At 32.7% G+C, this 19130-nt stretch overlaps 2 protein-coding genes across 5 annotated transcripts; one reads left to right on the forward strand and one right to left on the reverse strand.

Moving 5' to 3' along the window:
- The first annotated feature begins 9520 nt into the window (after positions 1 to 9520).
- Positions 9521 to 16067, forward strand: LOC125841897 (protein TPX2-like). 4 transcript variants are annotated; one of them, XR_007443839.1, is made up of 18 exons: positions 9521 to 9974; positions 10822 to 10965; positions 11434 to 11523; positions 11809 to 11968; positions 12281 to 12389; positions 12906 to 12956; positions 13383 to 13480; positions 13563 to 13641; positions 13711 to 13770; positions 13966 to 14055; positions 14419 to 14477; positions 14676 to 14754; positions 14830 to 14895; positions 14981 to 15043; positions 15201 to 15278; positions 15364 to 15408; positions 15554 to 15659; positions 15813 to 16067. XR_007443839.1 is itself a non-coding variant. In XM_049521084.1 (18 exons), exons 1-17 carry the CDS (start codon positions 9794 to 9796, stop codon positions 15610 to 15612), a joined length of 1515 nt encoding a protein of 504 aa, XP_049377041.1. In that variant the 5' UTR covers positions 9521 to 9793; the 3' UTR covers positions 15613 to 15659; positions 15813 to 16067. The 4 variants fall into 4 exon arrangements, 3 of the variants coding, with proteins under 3 accessions (XP_049377041.1, XP_049377044.1, XP_049377043.1); XM_049521084.1 differs by having other exon boundaries at positions 15550 to 15659; XM_049521087.1 differs by having other exon boundaries at positions 12281 to 12380; positions 15550 to 15659.
- Positions 16068 to 16200: 133 nt separating this feature from the next.
- LOC125841896 (guard cell S-type anion channel SLAC1) lies at positions 16201 to 18521 on the reverse strand. Its single transcript, XM_049521083.1, has 3 exons — positions 17905 to 18521; positions 16896 to 17701; positions 16201 to 16807 (listed from the first exon to the last, which is right to left on the reverse strand). The coding sequence occupies exons 1-3, from the start codon at positions 18427 to 18429 to the stop codon at positions 16456 to 16458; spliced, it is 1683 nt and encodes a 560-aa protein (XP_049377040.1). The 5' UTR covers positions 18430 to 18521; the 3' UTR covers positions 16201 to 16455.
- Between the last annotated feature and the right edge of the window lie 609 nt (positions 18522 to 19130).

Consider the following 19130-nt stretch of genomic DNA (forward strand, 5'->3'; position numbering starts at 1 on the left):
TAACTTCACTGTGCTAATTATTGTTGCCTTAATCTGTGTGTCATTTCTAAAGTGGACAACTAAAAAGGAACGGAGGGAGTACTACTTAAAGACAAAAAGAAAAGACCTAGCTTATAATTTTTGTCATCTTCCAATCTCAATTGTAAACCACAAAGCTAGAAATAATAGAAAGATCACTAATCCAACCAAAAACCATTCTTATCATCATTTCTCTAAGAGACATTCTTATCGTTTGACAAAAAAAAATTATTAGATTTAAATTTATTTTTGAACTTTTTATTCTGCCATAATATTTATATTTCAGAATGAATGACTCAATAGTTTTAACCTTTATATCTCTATCATTAAGTAGGTTGTATATTGTGCATTTAAAATTATAAATTTAAAAATTAATATTTATTAAAACAAATAATAATTTATTTTACATATGTATCTTATGTTATTATGTTTCAATGGCTTGAAATGACCATAAGATAAGAGGAATATTCAAGTCCTATAGATTGGAGCCACAAATATTAATGGTTCGTATGCTTTGGATCTAGGGCTTTTTGTCACGTGCTACCATGTTCTTTTTCTATATCGTTCATTTTATTTTATTTTATTTTCCAAGAATTTAATTTATATAGTTAGAGGAAAAACAAAAAATAAATAAAATTTGCTATGCAGGACAGGACGGGAAGAAAAGAATATTATATAAGGCAGGGTAGATTAAAGTCATTGCGGGTTAAAGTTGAATTCGAAAACGCCCAGCCCCACTTCATTGCTATTGTGTATGTTTTACTTTTTATTTTTTACATTGATATTTAGTATTTGTATTGAGTTCACGTAATACAAATTCATACACTATAAAATTCATTTTTGAGATCGACGCTCTCATCGAAAGAGACTCGCAATTAAAAATTGAAGGAATCTCAACCGTCAAAACTTATATTGATCTTGTGTGCAGGGTTCTAATATCAATAAGTTCCTCTTTTCTTCTCGTCTCCAAAGTTGAAAACAAAATCAGCTAAAGAGTTTTGAAGAGTAAATATCTCAAAAGGTCACTCAAGTATGTGAAATTATTTTAAAAAGTCACTCAACTTAATTTTATATCAATAAAGTCACTTAACTTATGAAATTTCTTTTATAAAATCACTCAAGTTAAACTTTTTTTTCTACAAAATCATTATAACTAAAAGATAAGAAGAGATAATTGCACAAATTACCCTTCAAGTTTAATTTCATAACACTTTCTTCCCTTTTACTTAAGAATATTATGTTTACCTCTTTTTTTTTTTAATTATAATTTTTTTAACTTAATTAATATTAACTCAAGCGTCCAAGCATTAAGCATTAATGCACTTGGCTCAGGCTTCGTCTCTTCAAGTAAATTTTTAGCTGGTCTTATGGCAAACAAAAAAAATCATGAACTGGATTTTCAAAATATTCATATCAATAACTATTACCCTATTAAAAATAATGAGGAAACACGACAACAAAATAGTGAAAATGAATAAAAGAAGACAACAAACCTGTAATTTTTCAAAAAAATTATTTCAACCTATAATCCTTTCGATAGTCCTGCTTCCTTGACTTTTAATTGAAATTTCATTTTAACGGGTGGGTCGAATATTTGATACTAGTATTTTAATATGAATTATTTAGTGTTAGGGATGATAATAGAGTGGAGCGGAGTAGAGGCAAGGCGGTTTAAGCCTTAACCCGAAAAATATTAACCGCCCGTTTTTTTGTGTGTGTTTTAGACCCATCCGCCCCGCTCCGTACAATCCGCACCCAACCCGGCCAACCCGCAACAGTTTTTTTCTAAATAAAAGTTAAATCAAATTTAATAATGCTAAATTATTTTTACATCTTTCAAAAGCCAGCAAATTTAGATAGATTATGTAATTAAGGATAATATCTTTTTATTTTAAGTAGTATTATATGTTCATAATCATATTTCACATCTTTCCAAAAGCCAACAGATTTAAATGGTAATCAGTTTTTTTTTTTAGCAGTGAGGCAATGATGCATTAATTTTGAAAAAATGAGTTTGTAAACTTAATTTTTAGTTTTCGTGAAAAAAAATTCAAATAACACTTAAAATAAATAAATAAGTAGTTTTTATGTGTACAAACATGAAATTCAGCAAATAAAAACATAAGTTAATGCAAATTCACATTTTTAATTTCATTGAAAAATAAAATTATGAACTGATTTTAAATTAAACTTTTGTTTTGCTTAAACCCACTACCGCCCCTTCCCTACCCCGCCCCGTCCCGTCCCGCTCTGCATAGCCTTAAACCCGTAATCACTACGCATAGCTTACAAACCATTCCTATTTAGTGTGGCGTGCATGTTTGTATGGAGTAAAAAAATTAATTTGTTTTGTGAAGTTAGATTTTTTTGTTTGATAAATTGAATAAAAAGATGCTATAAAATCAATTAAATTAAATAATATATGGTAAAAGGCAACTTAGTTAAATAATAATTTTTTATATTAATAAGTAATAATTAGGTTAAGAAAATAAATATGAGAAAAATAAAACAAGAGAGATAAGTAAAATATTATAAACTACTCGAAGGGTGGTTTATGCAAAAAAAAAAAAATCTTTTGGTTATACTACAACTTGAGTGACTCTATAAAATGGAACTCATAAGTTGAGTGATTTTTCTACTATATTATAAAAGGGAGTTTAGGCCCAATTATAATATATAATATTTAAGATTGGGATTTTTCCCAATCTTCAATATTATATAGAGTAACTTTCACATATAGCAAAAAAAAAATCATATTTGTATGCTATAGCAAAGTTTGCATAATTGCGCTCCATAGCAAACATATATATGTATAATTCGCTATACATATACAATTAAAAGCTGTCTATTTCGCTATACATATATACAAAAAGAGCAATTGTATAATTCGTTGGCTCCTTTTCAGAATTGTATAATTTCATTATACAAACATAAAACTGAGCAGGGGAATATTTTTATTGTATAATTATAAGTGTATAGGACGAATATATATGTATTTGCATGTGTATATACAATTTTCTCTCGCTTTATACAAACAGAAACGCAATTTATACACTTCTGTGTATAAAGCGAGAGAGGAGAACACAGAGGGAGAGCGAGAGAGGAGAGTGGCGAGCGAGAGTTTGAGGGAGAGAGACGCTGGCAAACAGTTTGCTACAGGACACAATTAAATCAAAGTGTGGTTATACCATTTAATTTGAATTATTAGTTTGCCATTATATACAATTTTCCCTATTATATATTATACTTGTGGGACTTTTAAAATTTCTACTATGTCCAAGTATAATATATAATATTTAAGATTGAGACTTTCTTGAATATTATATATTATATTTATTATATAGTAGAACTTGGGCATAAACTTCCTTTTAAAATAATATATATATATTGATAATTATATATATATGTCACAAATGAAAAAGTCTCAATCAAGAAAGCAACATTTATCATTTACAAATGACCTAAAAAGCATTAAAAATTACAATAATTATTAATTTAAAATATTTAAAAGTTATATAATAAAATGGGTTGACTCTCAGAATTGTATCAGACTCACATATATTGGGACAAAAAAAAATAACATATATCATTTTAAAATTATCAAAAAAGTATTATAAATAATAATAATTAACAACTTAAAATATAGATATTTTAAAAGGGTTAATTTTGTAATTTTATCCATATCACATAAATTAGGACAATGTGACCAGTAATGTACGTTATTTCAAAGTTACATAGAAATATTATAAATCACAATAATTAATAACGTAAATTTTTTTAAAAAAACATATGAAAATTTGGATGACTCTCCAAATTTCATTTGTGTCACATAAATTGAGACAACAAAAATAACATATATTGGGTCCATTTTAATTTATTTGTCTTATTTTTTTTATATTTAAAAATTACGTAAAAATACTATAAATTATGATAATTGACAACATAAAATATTAAACTGTTAAACAAAAACTTAAATTTGTGTCTCACAAGATGCACTTTTTTATTTCATAATTTAGTGGACCTATAGTCCTACATGATATTTACTCCTAGTACCAAAACTGTCATTTATCTAAACTTTTTTATATACTCCATATAGAATGTCCACAAGTTTTAAGGTCCAGCTTCTTGTCATTATCTTTTTTTTTTTTATTCCCTATATATATTCTGCATTTGTCAGAATTGTGTTTGTGTACGGCTAATTTTTTATTGAATTTCTTCAAAAGAAAATATTTATCTATAATACTTTCAATTAAATTTATTTATTTTGGGTACTATACCAAACAGTACTACTGTGATTCAGTTATGAAAAGATTTACTGTATTTCAAAAACAAAGAACTACACCCTTGTACAACGTGTTGGTCTTTTTGAGCATTTTAATATTTATTTATTATTAAAATAGTCTCATAATNACATAATCAACAATTGACAATGAATTCCATGATTTAGTAATTTTTTATGTTTTCTTATCACCATAAAAATTAAATTATTTGAACCGTAATATCCACCATCTTCTTCTCCCCCTTTTAGTCATGGTCTCATTTTTATCGTAACATTGATATCTTTAACGGAGAGATTTTAAGATTTTAAAGTCAACTAAAATATTAATGTGACCATCATTTTCTGTGGACCACAGGTGTAAAGGATGCTGGCACATCACAAATGTACATGTTTATTACTATATCTATTCAGACCTATATAAATAGAAATAGATTACCTATATTTCTAAACAAACTAATTATATATGAGTTTGGAAGGGAAGTTCGAACCATAGCGTCACCTCAAAAAAGGAAGATGGTGATGAAGTAGTTCTGACTGATTCAAAATTATGTTTGTTGTCATTTAGTATTGGAAGACAAGGTTGTCCAGGTGTGAAACTTGGGTCAACAATTACTACAATGTTACTTGTTACACCTGTTCAAGGGTTTACTTGGAATTTACCATCAAATTCACCATGCAATAATGACTTAATTGAATCATCTAAGACTGATCCTTTTTGTACCTTACCACTTTTTGCTCAGACAAAACCAAGATTAATTAGCTAAGGCCATGTATACTAAACATACAATTTTATGCAACATGAGTTGTATTTGTTGGTCTTTTTGAGCATTTTAATACTTATTTATTATTAAAATAGTCTCATAATTGTGTCCTAGGCTTAATTGCATTTCAGCCTTAGTGAATGTGCAGAGAACGTTGGAAATTATGGCATTTCTTTTGTTGTCCGTTAGTGGACTTTTCTTATGCCTAATTACTCACTTTGGTTACTCACTGTGCATTTGTTTTATTGATCATTATTTGGTGGTTACAAAACGTTCAACTTGAGGTTGCCGTTAGTGGCAGAAGGTGGTCTACTATTACTCCTCCATTATTCCTTGTAACCTATGTAACTTTAGGCCATTTATTTTCACTATTTACTACCCCATTATCTTCCTATTCATTTCTAGGAAGACTTCTTGTACTATAAATAGTGATGGTCTTCATTTGGTTTGTTACACACAACATATAAGAAAAATATAGAGTGAAAGAGTTAGTCAAAAAGAGAGTTCTTATTAGTTGAAGGGAGGTGTTCTTTTTGTGGAGTTTTGGACTCAACTCTTGTCCAGAGTTGTTGAGTTATATTTTGTGATTAGGTTGTTGTATCCTGGAGGGGACAAGTCAAGAAGAACTACTGCTGGACCGGTGAAAACATTTGCTCCAGTGGGCTTGAATCTCCTTAAAGAGAGCGAGCTATCCGCGCCTCAGCCTGAAGAGATTTATTTTCTTCATATTTATTTTCAATTGTAATCTTGTATTTTTGTTATCTTGTAAGTTTTCACTAACACAACGAAAATTCTACACTGACATCTTTTATGATATACGCTACAATTATCGTTCGAATATCATTTAGTTGTTTATTTATTCTTTCGTTTTCAAATTATCTTAAATATACTCAGTTAGATGAAGTTTCATTTTTATAGAATTTTCATAATATAAAAGGTTTAATTTTTTTTAAGAATAGGGACAACATCAAAGGTGTTGTAAGTGACGATCTTCATAATATATGGGATGTAACTCATGTAAGTATTTAATTATAAAATACATGAAATTTATCCGTAATTGGGTTATAATACAAAGGTATTTAGTATAGTTAACCCTTTTTTAGATGATTTGTTTATCATAAAAACAAAGAAACCATGTTAGAAGATTTGTACGATACCGTCGTATTAACGAGGATGACAATTAGGAGGTCGCAGGGGAACTTTTTCTAATTATAATATATGCTAATACGCATCTTTTGATAAGTTGAAATACCACCATTATCAACTACCATAGTTGTTACGTTGCTACTGACCATAAACAATTATCACTACCACAACCATTATTACTATTATTGTCAATCATAGCAATAGTTGTCAACGTGCCTGACATCATTTATAATCATCACTATCAACCATCATTACCATCAATCACTACTGACAGTCACTATTATCAATCACACAACTATATTGTCAACTGCCATTATCGTTCACTGTCACGATTCGGCATTACATATCATTATAATATATCCATCACCACCACCGACCGCCACCATCACCACTACTTCCTACGATCAACATCGATCATCCCAATTATCGGCACAAAAGGATTTGACAATTAGATACTTTGGGCCAACGTTGAGTTTGTTGTATTGCATTTGGCCCAAACATAAGATGGTCCTCAAATTATTCTGAAATCGACATTTTACATTTTTATTTGAATTTTTTTTTTTGTTTTCTAATAATATTAGATTTAACATTTTTATTTTTGGATAAAAAATTGATATCAAAAAAATTAAATGAAAGAAATAGCATTTAATTTTTATTTTTTTTAATTTTTGGTTTTGACGATTATGATTTATGGTTACAAGTGCAACACTGGTAAAGAGGAAAAATACCAAAAAGTAAAAAAGACAAAGCAATAAGTTAAAATTAGCCGTGTAAATCTAGTAAATGGAGTACAAGGATAAAACCGTGGGGTAACTTTCTGACTTGAAAAGAAGAGAATCCTAAGAAGCACCTTAAATGAGAAAATAAATGCATTTCTCTATCAATATACAACAATGACATACCTACTCTAGTGTCACGAAGCGGGATTAATGTGTATCTTCTACATCTTCATATCTAAGATCATGTCCTTGGTGAGTTGTAACTGTGTCATGTTCTGTCTAATCACCCCTCCTCAATACGTATTCGGTCTACATCTGTCTCTTTTGAATCCATCCTTAGCCAACTTCTCATACCTTCGCAATGAAACATTTGTGCATCTCCCGTCCAAATCATCTCAACCTCGCTTTCACATTCTCTCTTCCATCAAAGTCATACCCCAAAAATAATGAATACATTTTTATGATATATTTTGTTTCAATTTTACAAAAAGTAGGATTAAGTTTTACGTATCATCTATCATTCTCAAATATGCCCTCGTTTATAAGAATACACTTAATATGTTATTTTTGTTGTAATATATACTAATGATAAAATGAATGTTTCTTTTGAAATTGCTCTGAAAATTTTTACCAACCAAATATAAATGCCAATATTTATTAGATTTTTCTTTACTATAGCATATAGTACATAATAATTTGCGTAGTATTAATTGCCCTAGCCATTGTTCTAATTTCTGAATTTGATTTCATTTCCAAACAAGTACTACCCTAGTAAATGCCTTAACCTTTTAGAGCCAAGACATAAATGAATAATCTGAAAGGCTTTAACTTTTTCCCCAAAGTAGGTCATGTAATTGCATAACTATTAACATCTACAATAAATTTCTCATTTGAAAGTTCATAACGTTTTAGGATTCAAATAATTTTTAGGGAAGAAGATTATCAAAAAATTATATAATATATATAAAATCGATCTTTTATGAATATATAACAGATGTTAAACTTTTTGACGAAAAATTATTCCTTTGCCACTATCGACTTCCAATCTACATTCACTTGTTACAACTTGCAACTCAATTGAAATTACATTTACAAATAACTTAACACCACTTCATTGGGAGAGATCTTATTATCGTTTTCATTTTTAGTCAATTATATATACATTTCATTTAAACTTGTCGAATATTTTCTAAATTTTGTATAAACACAAAATACTTTGTGCATCTATCTTTTTAAGATCGTTAGTGTATTCGTAATAGGTGGATTTTGCATTCACAATTTCACACGGTTGCTATAATATTTCTTTCACGATATAACATAAAAGTCAAATTAATATCCCAGATTTTTCATAATTCAATTAAACCACTATTATATATTTTACAATATAATAATAGTACTTGTGATCTATCTTTTTGATAATTTAAAAATTACTTTTCATTTGAAATAGATAAGCCTGGTGGGGCCCACATTCGAAAAACCTGACAAACTAACAAACCGTTAAGTGGTAGAATTGTAATTAAGTTGAAAAGAAGGGGTTAAAAGTGAACACATGTCAAAATAATGAGACTTGTTTTGACAGATTTTGAGCCGCCCGAAACAGAGCTCAAACTCCAATGGGAATTGGCTTTTCTGCCCAAAGACAAACAAATTATCCTATTTGCCCCCAAAATGACAATCCAATCCCTATCTTGTTTTAAATTTCAAAAATTCACACTATAAGATCCGTTTCTTCTGATTTTTTTCTATTCCTCTCACAAAATGATAATTATTTGGAACTTTTTGTTGAAAATTACTTGTCACTGCTCTACATGATTTTTGAATGATTTTATAGATATTCTCCACTTTTGAAATTCAATGTTTTTTAGTTAATGATATTATTATTTATTGATAGATAAATTATCAATTAAAAGTAAAGTCGTAGATTTTCGTTATGATCTTAATAAATACGTCATTATTATATTAATAATCCTCTTATTTGAATTGGTGTTTGAAATCAAGCTTTCAATGTAACGATTTAGGTGAGGTCCATCTTTCAATTCATTTGTGAGATTCGAGCTATTCGAAGGGGACCACCACAATTTCTCTCTTTGAGAATTAATACATCTCCTATTTTGAGCATAGGTTTAGAATCAACGAGAAAACAAAATGAAGCATCTAACACACAACTTTAGAGTCCAAGAATTATCATATCAACACCTTCATGTAACACTTTCGCCATTTAACAATATCTGTCCTTGAATACAAAATAGATCACATCTCTCCATTCAAACAACACTTGATTTTTTTATGTCGATATCTCAAGTTCAAATTCATGCAAGGACAAAAATACTAGATGATTTCTTTTCATCTATCTTAGCTTTGTTGGATAGATTTACTTGATAGCTATTACTAATAAAATATGACATATACCTTGTGAAATAATTGAGATACGTGCAATCTCGTGAATTAGTAGAGAGTTTTAACTCAAAAGTTGACATAAAAAGAGAGAAGGGTATAATGGTAAAAGCAGAAAAAGATTTTCTAACGTTATATAGCCCAACCCAATCGGACCCGCCCATACCCATCTTTTCAAAAATTCGGATCCTTCTGAAAATAGTCAGTCGCCGCTACCAACAAGTCTCACACTACTTACTGCTAAATATTTTTTCTCTTCCCAAATCTCCATGAATCGTTACGTCTCTTCTCTTCTTCTCCTTCTTCCAATTCTTTCTCGTTTTTCTATGCACTGACTAGGGCTTTTCCTTCTCCATTATCATCGATTCCAGTGTTTTTTCTTTCTTCCATATCTCGTTCCTCAAGATCACCATCGCTGTGTGAAAAATCACGCTTGAGTTTGTGTTTCAAAATCGACGGTTATCGGAAACTGTGCGATGGGAGAAATGGAGGAAGATATGGAGGATATGGTTGAGTATACGTTTACAGCGGTGGAGATTGACCTCGATTACGAGTTTGATGCACCTCGTTACTTTTATTTAGGTTGTGAAGAGGCTTTGCCTGAGACTTGTCAAGCTGAGAGTTGGTTTGAATCTGCCGGAAGCTATCCACCTTCTCGTGAGTCTTTTTCTTTTTCTTTTTTGTTTCCGGTGCTAAATTTTGGTGTTTATTTGATTTATTAGAACTTGTATTTTGTTTTCCTGCAATTTCTAGCTGTATTTGTTAAGGAACTAGTGTTAAAACGTTTTGATTAGACCTTGCATTTTTCGTGTTCTCTGCATTTTTGCATCGAAGCTGTTTGTGTATGATTCAGAACCCGTGACTCACTGGTCGCTTTTTAGGATCAACTTCTTCTGGTGCGATGATGCCAATGCTATATTTCTCACGTTATATATTTTGTATTTTTTCGCTTTTTTCCGACAATATTTTAGCTTTTTCCTGTTCATCTTGTTTTGAAAATATTTATATTTTTCTAACTAAGGTAGTGAAAGCTTAGCCTGGTGCAACAAGCTCTCGCAATGGACTGTGTGCAAAAGCGTGACCACAAGTGTCTATTGTAGGCAACTTTAGCTGCATTTCTGCGAGAGGCTGTTTACATATCTCGAACCTGTGACTTTCTAGTGGCATACTTGTGATAGTATATAGGAAAATTGTGTTTTTCCACCTCTTTTTTTTTTTTTGGAAATTTTTTGCTTAGAACTGTGTCTCTAACTCTCTGCTATGGGAACTATGTTCTAATGAAAAGAGCTGGAATCTCATATATACTATTTTCTTTGATGTACTGAGCATTATATGACACTGTTTTCTTTCTGGCTGTTCTTTGCTTTCATTTTGGTAAAGACCTGCCTAACATTCCTTAGGTTAAGTTATTCTAGCAAAATTTAAATTTGGATTGTCCGCAACACTTGTGTTATTGTTTATGGAATACTATGACTGATAATACATTTGTTCTCTGTTATTCAAGCTTTTGTCACTAGGTTAATTTCGAAGGAGGACAGTTTCCTGGAAAACATTCATGTATCTCCGAAATCCAAAGTTGTGAATATGAGTTTGTCTGATAGTGATTCTGATATTGAGGTTGAGCAAGAGGTTCCTGCTGTAATGCAAGGTGTTTATTCTGCCTCTTTTATTTTGTAACTCTTATCTTTTACTTGAATTTTGTGCTCTGCTGTTATAAGGGAAATGTATTATGTTCCTTCATTGGTGTTGAGCATTTGCTTTTAGAAGTTTATAATCAATTTGGTTATTCCTTATTTTTGCATGTGGAAGTATCCTATTGACTGAAAATTTACTGAAATGCAAGCTAGTTCTTGACATTAATTGTGACTCTTGAGATAAGTAGAAGGTAAAGCTTATAAGAGTCTAAGGGAATGAACCGGGAAATTTATCACACATGGTCCTTCTGCTTGATGTATTTTTCTGTTTCCCTCAAAAAGATTTAGTGTTTTTCCTAGTTGTTTACTTTAATTATAAGCTGGCTTTCATGATATGCCACAACTTTCTTGTACTGATGTTGATACTAGTAATTGGTATCATTCTGATATACTCAAGTTTACTGTCTGATCTTATTTTACAGAAGGCGAGGGCAACAATGCAGGAATTTCTGCTAACTTAGAAATTAGCAATGCTGAGAAACTTTTAAATCAACTGAGACAGCTTCCTTCAGGTGCTTATCATTTCTAATTTGACAATTGTAAATGTCTGCATTTTAATGTTTGTCTTAAAGAACTATCTCTGAAATGATTAATATTCTACTCGTAAAATTAAGAATATGTTTTTGTTCTGTCATGGTTCAAGTTGGTTGCTTGAGTGATAAGTATGTGATTTGTGAATAGGCAACCATGTTACACTAGGTACACCAGTTTTGTCATGCAACCATGTAACACTAGGTCTTGTGGTGTCTTTTAACTCTTATAGGTACACACTTATATTTGATGCCTTTGATTGGCAGGGCTGACTTTCTACAATCATATGGCTACAGGTGCCACTGTCACAAGAGGTAAAACGAGGTGCTCAGGAAAGCCATCTTGTCCCAGGGGCTCAACCCTCATGAAACCAACCGCAAGTCACTTAGCCAAGCAAAACCTGCCTCATCCAATAGGTGAATCGAGGTTGGTACTGACATGTTAGGATCTTTCTTCCTGATGCATGCATCATCTTGGAATTCCTGATTTTCTTCGCATTCTTTGTTTAAGTGCAGACCAATTTTTATTATTTTTAGTGTTCTTTTAAAAAAAATTCAAGAGTGAGGATCTGTAAATCTTTAAACAGTGGGTCATCTTCTGTATGTGTTTTGTTGTTTTTCATATTCCACCTTTTGGTGAATGGGAATGACCTTGTTTGATCATACATCTGCTCATCACCGGCACTGCTTACTACTTTACTGGTTTGTGGTCTCTGTGAACACCTTTCTCTTGTATTAGGTTACCCGCATTCTTGGTTGAGAAAAACGGAACCAGTTCAACTGTGATCGAGACTCAAGCTGCCAAGAGACAAAAGCTTGAGAGTGGTCATCTACGGAAGGTAGTTTTTGTATGTTCTGCCCTATGGATTTTGCTCCTTTTCCTCTGCATTATGCCATAGTAATCATGAGTCTCTTTATCTATTAATTGCTTCTTCCAATTTAGTGTTTCTTTTTACATTAACAGAATCAACTTTATGAATTTGTGGAGTTAAATCTGCTGCAAATTAATTGAATAGAATTATGATTTTAAGAATTTTTATGGGGGATGTATTACATGTTGGAATTCTAACATTTTTAAGTATTGGAAATGGGCTACAACAATTCTACACAAGGTTGATTCGTACTCTCTGGAAGGAAAATACAACCCTTGCCAAAAAAGTAAATTTTAAACATTACTTGGTCTTCACATCTAATTACTTGACCAAGGTTCTTCTCCAGCTGTGCAATCTTGACAACAGCGCAAATGCTTCATCTCTTCCTTCTATTGTGTTCAAGTTCTGTTCACTTGTATATGGACTTTTGGCATCTCTCTAATGTTAGGTTGCTCAATTTTTAATGAAAAAATATCTTTTTCTGCATTACAGGTTGCCGAAGCGAAGCCTGTATTTAGTTTTGTTCACAAGGCACCTAAGCGAGTAAGTATTTGCTCTCCATTCTATTATCTATTTACTCAGAAAAAGTTAGGAGTCTTCCTCCTTGTACAGTTAAAGACCTTAAGTGGCTATCTGTTTCATTGTTTTGGTCATGTCTGTCCTTAATATTTTCCCTTCACCTGTGATATCTTTTGTTGAGTTGACCTTCCCTATACCTATAGCAATTTTGGTTGATTTGAGTAGTTCAAAGTGCGAGCTCCCATATTTTTTACTTAAAAGATGTCTGTAGCAATGTTTGCCTCAGTATTCAACCGCCGACCAGGTCCACTCTTGAGTGGCTGAATTATAAATTATGCGTAATCCCTAGTCTCTAGAGCTCTGGGTTTATCAACCTTAACCATGTAGAACTTTTGGTGATGACTGGATTTTCTGTTGGAGTTCTGACACAGTTTGTGAACTATCTTGCAGGATGGAAAAGTTGATGGCAACAACACATTGGCGAAGCCCAGGATTACTATTCCTAGAGAGCCTGCACTTCAAACAACTCATAGAGCACAAAGAGCAAGGTTGGCCTCATTAACTGGTTTCATTTATCTTATCCTGTTTAAGATCCGTTGTCAACATTTTATCATGACTTTTCAATTTCAGGCCAAAAGGTAGTGAACAAGCAGAAAATTTGCCGCCGACAGCTATACGTAGATTCAAAGCTCTTCCACTAAATAGAAAGGTTAGTAAACATAGCTTCTTTGAGGCAATTAACTCATCTGCATGTTATTGACAGCTGACTATCTCACAGATCTTTGAAGGTCCTTCTTTGCCTCCAAAAAGAAGTAATCCACAACTTCCGCAGTTTCAAGTAAGGATTCAGACCGGTGTCTTTGCTTCTTGTTCCTGTTCTAAGATTACCAAGCTCTATTCATATCATGGTGTCTGGCCTATGGCTTTGATAACCAGTCACTTATATTCCATGAATTTTCATTTAACATTGATTGTAATCATAATTTCACAAACAAGTGAATTAAAATTTCTACCTTGACACTTTGGTTTTCAGGAATTTCACCTGAAAACGTCAGAGAGAGCCGTGCAACATCGTTCAGCCGTTTCAACTTCTGTTGCCAATTCTTCTTCTACTAATGACAAGGTTACATATCAGTTCTTATCATGAGGAGTTTGTTCTTATGCACAAACACTCTACTCGATTTAACTTAAAGGCTGAACCAGTGAAATTGGATAATAATAGTGGCAACAACATCACAAGATTTGGAAACTTGTAGTGTTACCTTATTTTTGATGGCTTCTTCCAATGTGGTTTTTTCCAGCCTAAAATATTATATAAATTGCACTGTTGGTGAAGTCTAAGAAATGTACCCACCATTTTTTTTTGGATTCTATCTGCTTCTAAATTTGAGTTTGATAAAATTAAGAGGGTTCATAAAGAAATTTGGTTATTTGAATTCAAATTGTTTGCATAATTATTACTGATTGATAAAATATTTTGTTGCAGGTGTTGCAGAAAGCCAGTTCTAATTCAACCATGGAATGTGGAAATAGAGAATTCAGAAGGTGAATGTTGATATCCTTGTGTGTGTTGAGCAGCAGTTGCCTTTGTTGTTAGCATAACATTCTATGTTGTTCTTCTTATTACATTCTTTAGTTTATTTTTCGTTTCAATTTAAGATATTGGTTGTCAATGCTTGTAAAATGTACATTACTTTACGGTTAGGTTGTGGGTGACTAAAACATGTGAACTTTTGATATCAGAGTCAATCATGTAGAGGCTCCAAAGCAAGAAGAATCGGTGTCCACCTACAACTTCAAAGCTCTTCCCCTTAATAAAAAGGTACATTAGGGAAGACTGGGGAAGTTTTGATATATGGAGTTCTGGGAACTGAACTGAACTTTTTGTTTTATGTAGATTCTATCAAGTAAAGGAGACATTGGAGTGTTCCGAAATACCAAGAAGGAAACCACAGTGCCAATGGTAATCCAAACATGTCTAGTTTTTTCAGTGTTATTGTTATCTTTGACGTTCCAATTACACATGAATTGCTTTGCCTCTGCTACAGGAGTTTAATTTTCACACTGTAAAGAGGATTCATCATAATCCGCCAATTGATTTGTTTAATAAGGTTTGTATTTTTACATCTTTATGCTGATGTTTCAATTGTGTACATTGTTTGGTGTCTCTTTTTGGACACAATATTGCCACTATTACTATAAGTTTTTCTATTCTTGTGTTGTAGCTCATCAAATAGTTATTAATCTTTCTTGTTTTTTTTTTATCAGCTATCTCTTATGTCTGAGCCCCAACAAGCTGCAGGAGTGCAATCGAAAGGACAAAGACCATCCTGCTTTCTGTCAAAGGTTCCATTTATTTTTTCATTTTCCTTTTCTGATCTTATTTAGTTAAGCATTGGATTTTTGATTTTGTATGGCTTTTTGTTACAAGGGTTCTAAAGAAAATAGATGGGCTTATTTCCAACAAAACCATGAGGTAAGCACTGTTTATTCGGTGGTTTCTAGCTCTTTCCATCTCCATTCATGTGTCTAATAGGCATTTCAAGCCACCAAAATTTCAGCATTATATTTATGATGAACTTTAATCAGCTTACAAAAATAAATTCTTCTTTTTAAGATAGTACACACGGAGACCGGAAAACTAGCTGATCTCAAAAGCAAAGCCAATTTTGTTCGGTAGTGATGTGGGGTAACTGAAGTTTGTCAAGTCTCTAACACGATCAACAGGTACATGCTTTGCTTTCTTTTTTCTTTACAATCGAGAAATCTCCAAGGGTTTGAAGATGTGACATGCAATGTTACATCTTCAACACCTTGGGGGGAGTTTTGCTTTTTCTTCTCATATTATCCAACTCGATAGGTATATTTGAATTCTTGTAGGTGTTTGGGCTTTTAAGGGACAAAACACAGCACATTTCTGGACGTTGATGGAACACCTTTTTGCTTGATTCAAAAGGCAGACTGAGATGATGTAGCAATGCCAATACATAACAATTGTCTGAAATTGTAAAGTGCATTCGAATATATAGAAGTTTATAACTTTATGTAAAAATCACTTTCTACAGATGTAAACCATCAGATACGAACAGCAAAATGTTAATCCCCATGTGAATAAAAATGAGCAAGTTTTTGTTTAGTTGAAACTGTTCAGCTTTATTTTACTTTGGTTTTGCCTTATATGTTATTTCCACGAACGGAAATAATTGGCTGATTCTTGATGACAGAATGCTTGAGAGATCAAATGAATTATGTATCAGATGTGAAAAAAAATCCTCAAGGCTAATTTCATAGTTCAGACAGCTGGGATATTACATTCTTACTATAATGGCTGCAGAGTAGGGAAGGCTACTTTAGACCCTTCGATAACGTTTTGCTCTTTTCTAGTCACTACATTTGTGCTCATCCTCAATGCAGCAAGACTTTGTTACTCTTGATTGCCTTCAGGACTAATTGCTTGATACCCTTATATATTGCTGCTAACTTCCATATTATACATTTATGCAGCATGATTATTGATTTACAATCATTTCTCCTCCTCAGAGGCGCATTCTTTGTCTCCTGAGTTATGTTTCCCTATTGACGTGACAAATGAAAGAGGTGAATGTTTTGTCCAACGCTTCATCAAAGGCTTCTTATCCTTGCTGTATCTCTTCTTTGTTATGGCAATGGCGAGATCATTGGGGAATAAGGTTTTCCAAACGAAAGCATGCAGAAGGGTTGAGACGAATAATATGCAGACCATTGTTGTTGACATGAACGAAAGGGCCAAAGCCAAAGCCTTGGTTATGAAAGAAGGAACCTCCTCTGCATACTTTATGGTTGCTATTGAAACTGTGGTCATTGGAAAAGTATATGACCACCATGCAACTGAAAATCTGCAGATAGACAAGATATTAGTTCCAAGTTTTTATCAAAATTTTGAACTCTTGTGCTGTTTTCGTAGTTCAAGGACAAGAAAGTTACTTGAATCCTGTGAAGAAGTTGGGACGTACAACCAACGATAAGTAGAGAAATAATGAAATGAAGTAGCAGGTTCTTGCCAAGCCATCAAATTCATCATATATAGCACCCCAAGCAAGGCTGGCTGCAGCTGGAGTGGCAATGAACATGGAATAAACAGGGTGAAGTTCCTTGGGCAACGCTTCACTCGTTGGCAACCTTTGATATAATGTGACAAACACCACAAGGTAATGTGCAAAGCCAATCGACCACAAGAACTTTCCAGGCTCCTTCCATCCCACTTTAGCAGCCAAAATAGCTCCCACGAAATTCCCAATTACAGAGAGGTGAGATGAGGGGTTGGCTACTTTACAGAGACGTCGTTTCCCTCCTGAAAGCCATTGGCCATAGATTTTGAGATTGAGGAAGAATATTGGGGCCATGAAGACACACCAGATGGCAGGATGAAGAGTTCCTGGTGCTGTTTTAGGTGGTGCACCAATAGCTAAAAACATGCATACAATCCATGGAGCACAAAAGAAGTTGACTCTCACTGGGTGAAAGTACTCTCTCTTTATAGCTTCAAAGTAAAGAGCACATTTGAACATGTAGGTTATGAAGACTGCAACTAGAACCCCCACGGCTAACAGCCAAACCGCGAAGTTAATGAAAAGTGGAACATGGAGGAATTTTGTGACAGGACTCAGAGCAAGAGAACGCCAGAGGATGGCTTGACTACTAAGGCCTAGGCAGATACCAAAGCAACCAATTGGAAACCTGAGTAGAAAAGGCCATTTTTCATCTTTTGGAAGAAGAATGTCCTCAGAATCCTGCAGAAAAGATTGTTATACCAACACCTGAGTTTAGCAACATCTATGCACTGACAGCGCAAAGGATTAAATAGACATTTTGTTACATTCTACGTATCTTTAGTTCAAGAACACAAATTCAAAAGTTTCTTTTACTTTTTTAAACTACGTGTCAAGTCAAAACCAGACAAACAAATTGAAACAAAGGGAGTACGAATAATTACCTTGACTTGATCAAGTTCAGGTCCTGTAAGGGCATCAAAGTATCTTCCAGCAGGTACACTTTTCTTGACATGATCATTAAGTCCTTCTTTAACATTATTGTTCTGAAGTTCAATTCCACTTTCTTTTCTAAGTGGTATCTTTGAAGATTGTCTAGCAATAGTTGATTTAGTCCTGAACATGTTGAAATCTCCTTTATTTCTTGCTTCAATACCAGTTGTTCCATTGACACCAAATCCTCCAAAACTCTTTCCACTTCTTCCGAGTATTTTTCGCTCATTTTTATCTTTAGATGTCTCTCCATTGAGTACAGAGAACCCTGTCTCTAGTGAAACTTGCCTGCTGAATTTCCTAGGAGGCCTTTTTATTTCTCTATTTTTCGTAGGCCTGTTGAATCGCGTGTCTGGTTTATCAGCTATGGTTGAAATGTTACTATTTTCTTCATTGTAATCCTCTTCCTCTTCATGCAAGACTTCATTGATATCAACTAAATGGTTGTTTCCTACAGAATTTGATCCTACATTCATTTTGCACCCCTTCTAGTGTTCGCGATAAGTGGACGAAATGTAATTATTCACTATAATAAACTTCCATTTTTATTGATTGTCAAACATGAGATGTATCACGAGAAATGTGAAAAAAAAGGAGTTTGTTGGTGGTGGTTATCAACTTGGATCTTTGATGGGGTTTCTCGTGAGGAAGACTTCAACAAAAGTAATTTGTGGTGTTTTGAGAGAACAGACTATTAGATTGAAGTATTCAAGTTGAATATGTTTGTAATTTTATGGTTTGTGTCTTTATGAAAAGAAGTGATGATTTGTGTTTGAGAGGCATATTTTCTTGCATTTCACGGGTCTAAAGACCAAAATAAGGGTAAGTGTAATAAGAATTAGTGGCATTGGTTGTGAACTTTTACCTCATAACTAGGGTGGCCTAGGGTAGCATAAATAGTGTCATTTGGCCGTAATGAAGTAGGTTCAAGTTGTAGTTGAATCTTGGTTTATGACTACCAAAAGTCATAATCTAGTTTTGTATCAATCAAAACCTTTTACATAATATATGTTTTAGATGAGAGGCAGATCTAAGATTTAAAGTTTATGAGTTTTTATAATGATCTTATGTTAATATACAATATAATAGAGTTCATATTTATAGATATTTAGTAGATTTCTTAATACATATATGGAGTTTGGATCAAAATTACTGAATTCACGTGAACCCATAGATG

This window comes from Solanum stenotomum, chromosome 10 (genome assembly GCF_019186545.1).
Source record: "Solanum stenotomum isolate F172 chromosome 10, ASM1918654v1, whole genome shotgun sequence".
In the NCBI taxonomy this organism is placed as follows: domain Eukaryota; kingdom Viridiplantae; phylum Streptophyta; class Magnoliopsida; order Solanales; family Solanaceae; genus Solanum; species Solanum stenotomum.